This window comes from Cucurbita moschata, unplaced genomic scaffold (assembly GCF_002738365.1).
Source record: "Cucurbita moschata cultivar Rifu unplaced genomic scaffold, Cmos_1.0 Cmo_Scf00013, whole genome shotgun sequence".
In the NCBI taxonomy this organism is placed as follows: Eukaryota; Viridiplantae; Streptophyta; class Magnoliopsida; order Cucurbitales; family Cucurbitaceae; genus Cucurbita; species Cucurbita moschata.
In genome coordinates, this window is record NW_019268529.1 from 1353867 (window position 1) to 1356080 (window position 2214).

Genomic DNA, 2214 nt, shown 5'->3' on the forward strand with positions numbered 1-2214 from the left:
AATATCTATAAGTATGGTGACCAATCCAACCTGCTTGTTTATAAGCTTGCAACCAATTCATGAATTGCAAAATGAGGAACCTGCTCTTTTCATGATTCCCCTCTTGAATCGGAAGAAATCACTCTTAGTGATAGGTTCTCCAGGAATTGAACGATTGTATTTGGTCAAACATTCATCTTCCTTTCATTATAGTGTTTTCGAACAAGTCCTTGGATAATAAGACTAAGGTGAAGGCTTGTCAGGTTGTATGCCCATGAGTGTAGGATTCTTTGAAAAAGCGTGGGCTGACTCGGAGACTTGGGGACCTTGGCTATTGTTGAAAATCGGGGATGATCTAAACCATGTATGTTAATTGACATTTTGTCGGGCGTGTCCAAAACTAAGTCCATAGCTATATTATGTAAGTCTTGAAAGAGGTCCTCAAGTCATCCCATCTCCTCGGTTCTTATTTGTGCTCTTGGATCAAATCAGGACAGATATGTTGTTAGTGTAACGAAATAAATGGCATGCCTTGTTTTTGAACAGCGCTTACTAGATAGATATACACAAACTTATAAATACAAGAAACTGAAAAGCATTCAATCGTGTAGCCCATAAAACAAATTGGATGCATTCTTATACATATCTTCCAGGAACATCAACAGATTGAAAGCCTTAAGAAGCTTTCTTTTATTATACTAATCTAACGAAAAGCACCAAAATAGTTGAAGATGATCCAAAATTCACGACCAACACTGCAAATCCATGAAGGAGCATCAGGCAGAGGTTTGAGAAGGAGCATCAGGCTGCTTCTCTGGTGCTGCATCTTCAAATGCTGGTACCTCCTTGTATTCCTCATACAATCTTGACAGAAGTGGAAACTTGGACTGCAAAACAATATTGAACATCAAGAACTGATCAGCAATGAACCTGCATACTTTGTTGATGTTTGTTATATATTGTGTTCTTAACCAATTTATAAATTCATTAAAATCCTTTTCTTTTCCTCTTCTTTTTACTTATCTTAAACTCGATCAACATAAATTTGACTCAACCGTAAGAACTAGTTAGTCGTGGTAAAACTATAAGGATCTAAAATCAGAACTTAACTTTGAATTAAATATGGGAGCAAATGAAAATTTTAAGAGAAGGAATAATACCATGTCAACATTGAATGTCTCAATGGCACGGTAGAGTTGAGGTGCCAAAAACAAGTCCGCCTGCAAACGATAAGAAATAGTTGATTATCAAACATAAGAATTGCTCATCACAGACGTTTCAAACTTGCACAAGAAATAATCAATTAGTTATTACAATATGGTCTCCGATAATGGGTGTTTCAAGTGAAGTTTAAATAGATTTGGCTTAAGATGTCGAACCCCATGTTTGCTCTAGTCACTTGTTGATAAGAAAAAACGTACTTGAACTTTGCGTGATAAGAACAGTTAATTTATGTGCTTGGAAGTATGAGAGTAATCTCGTGCTCGAGGTGACTAGCGCGAGCAAAAACTTTTCTAGGTGTGGTTATCTAGTCTCAACCTTGACGAAATTCTTGGTATGGTAAATTAGTCATTGACCACCACTTTCTACCTTGATCAACGAAGAACTCGTTGCAATATAATACGCTTTGACATAAAGCGGTAAAAATTCCTAGAAAGCTTTCTCACATTCATATTTTGATGCTCAATCTTGGCTCAATCTTGGCCTCTTGTCGAGGCTGACGGGATTTGGGATTCGACCCAATTCCTTTGTCTTTTCCTTTCCTTTGGGTTTTAGTGTCTTTTATTTTCTTTCCCACTTATTTGAGTTGGACTTCGTTTTATTGGCTTGGTTCCTTATGTTTTTCCTTCTACCTTGTTCTCAAACGCTCTACCATACTCATCAAGTTTTACAATTCATCAACTAACACTCAATTAAATTAGTTATAAGTTTAGTCTTGAACTCTCAGATTCATGTTAAATAATTTTTTAAACTTTAAATGTTTATGTTTAATATATTTTGCAAAATTAAATAGTTACTAAACCGAACCTAAAATCAAGAGTGCTTATCAACGAGATGATATATACATGAACATATGAACATATGAGACAATTACTAAACTCAAAGTTCAAACTATGAAACTAACCAGGTAAATTTCATCTCCAGTGGCAAATTTTCCAGCATGATCCTTTAGTAACTTCTCAAGTGCTGATAAACAAAAAAAAAAAAAAAAAAAAAAAAAAAAAAAAAAAAAAA

General features: G+C 35.0%; 1 protein-coding gene across 1 annotated transcript in view; it reads right to left on the reverse strand.

Annotated features, from left to right (window-relative positions):
- Positions 1–511: 511 nt before the first annotated feature.
- The window catches only part of LOC111451336 (glutathione S-transferase 2-like), a 5256-nt gene continuing 3553 nt past the window's right edge, over positions 512–2214 (reverse strand). The window contains 4 exon segments of the mRNA XM_023091714.1: positions 512–826; positions 828–866; positions 1140–1199; positions 2105–2166. Coding sequence (XP_022947482.1) covers positions 683–826; positions 828–866; positions 1140–1199; positions 2105–2166 — 305 coding nt within the window. The 3' untranslated portion in view covers positions 512–682.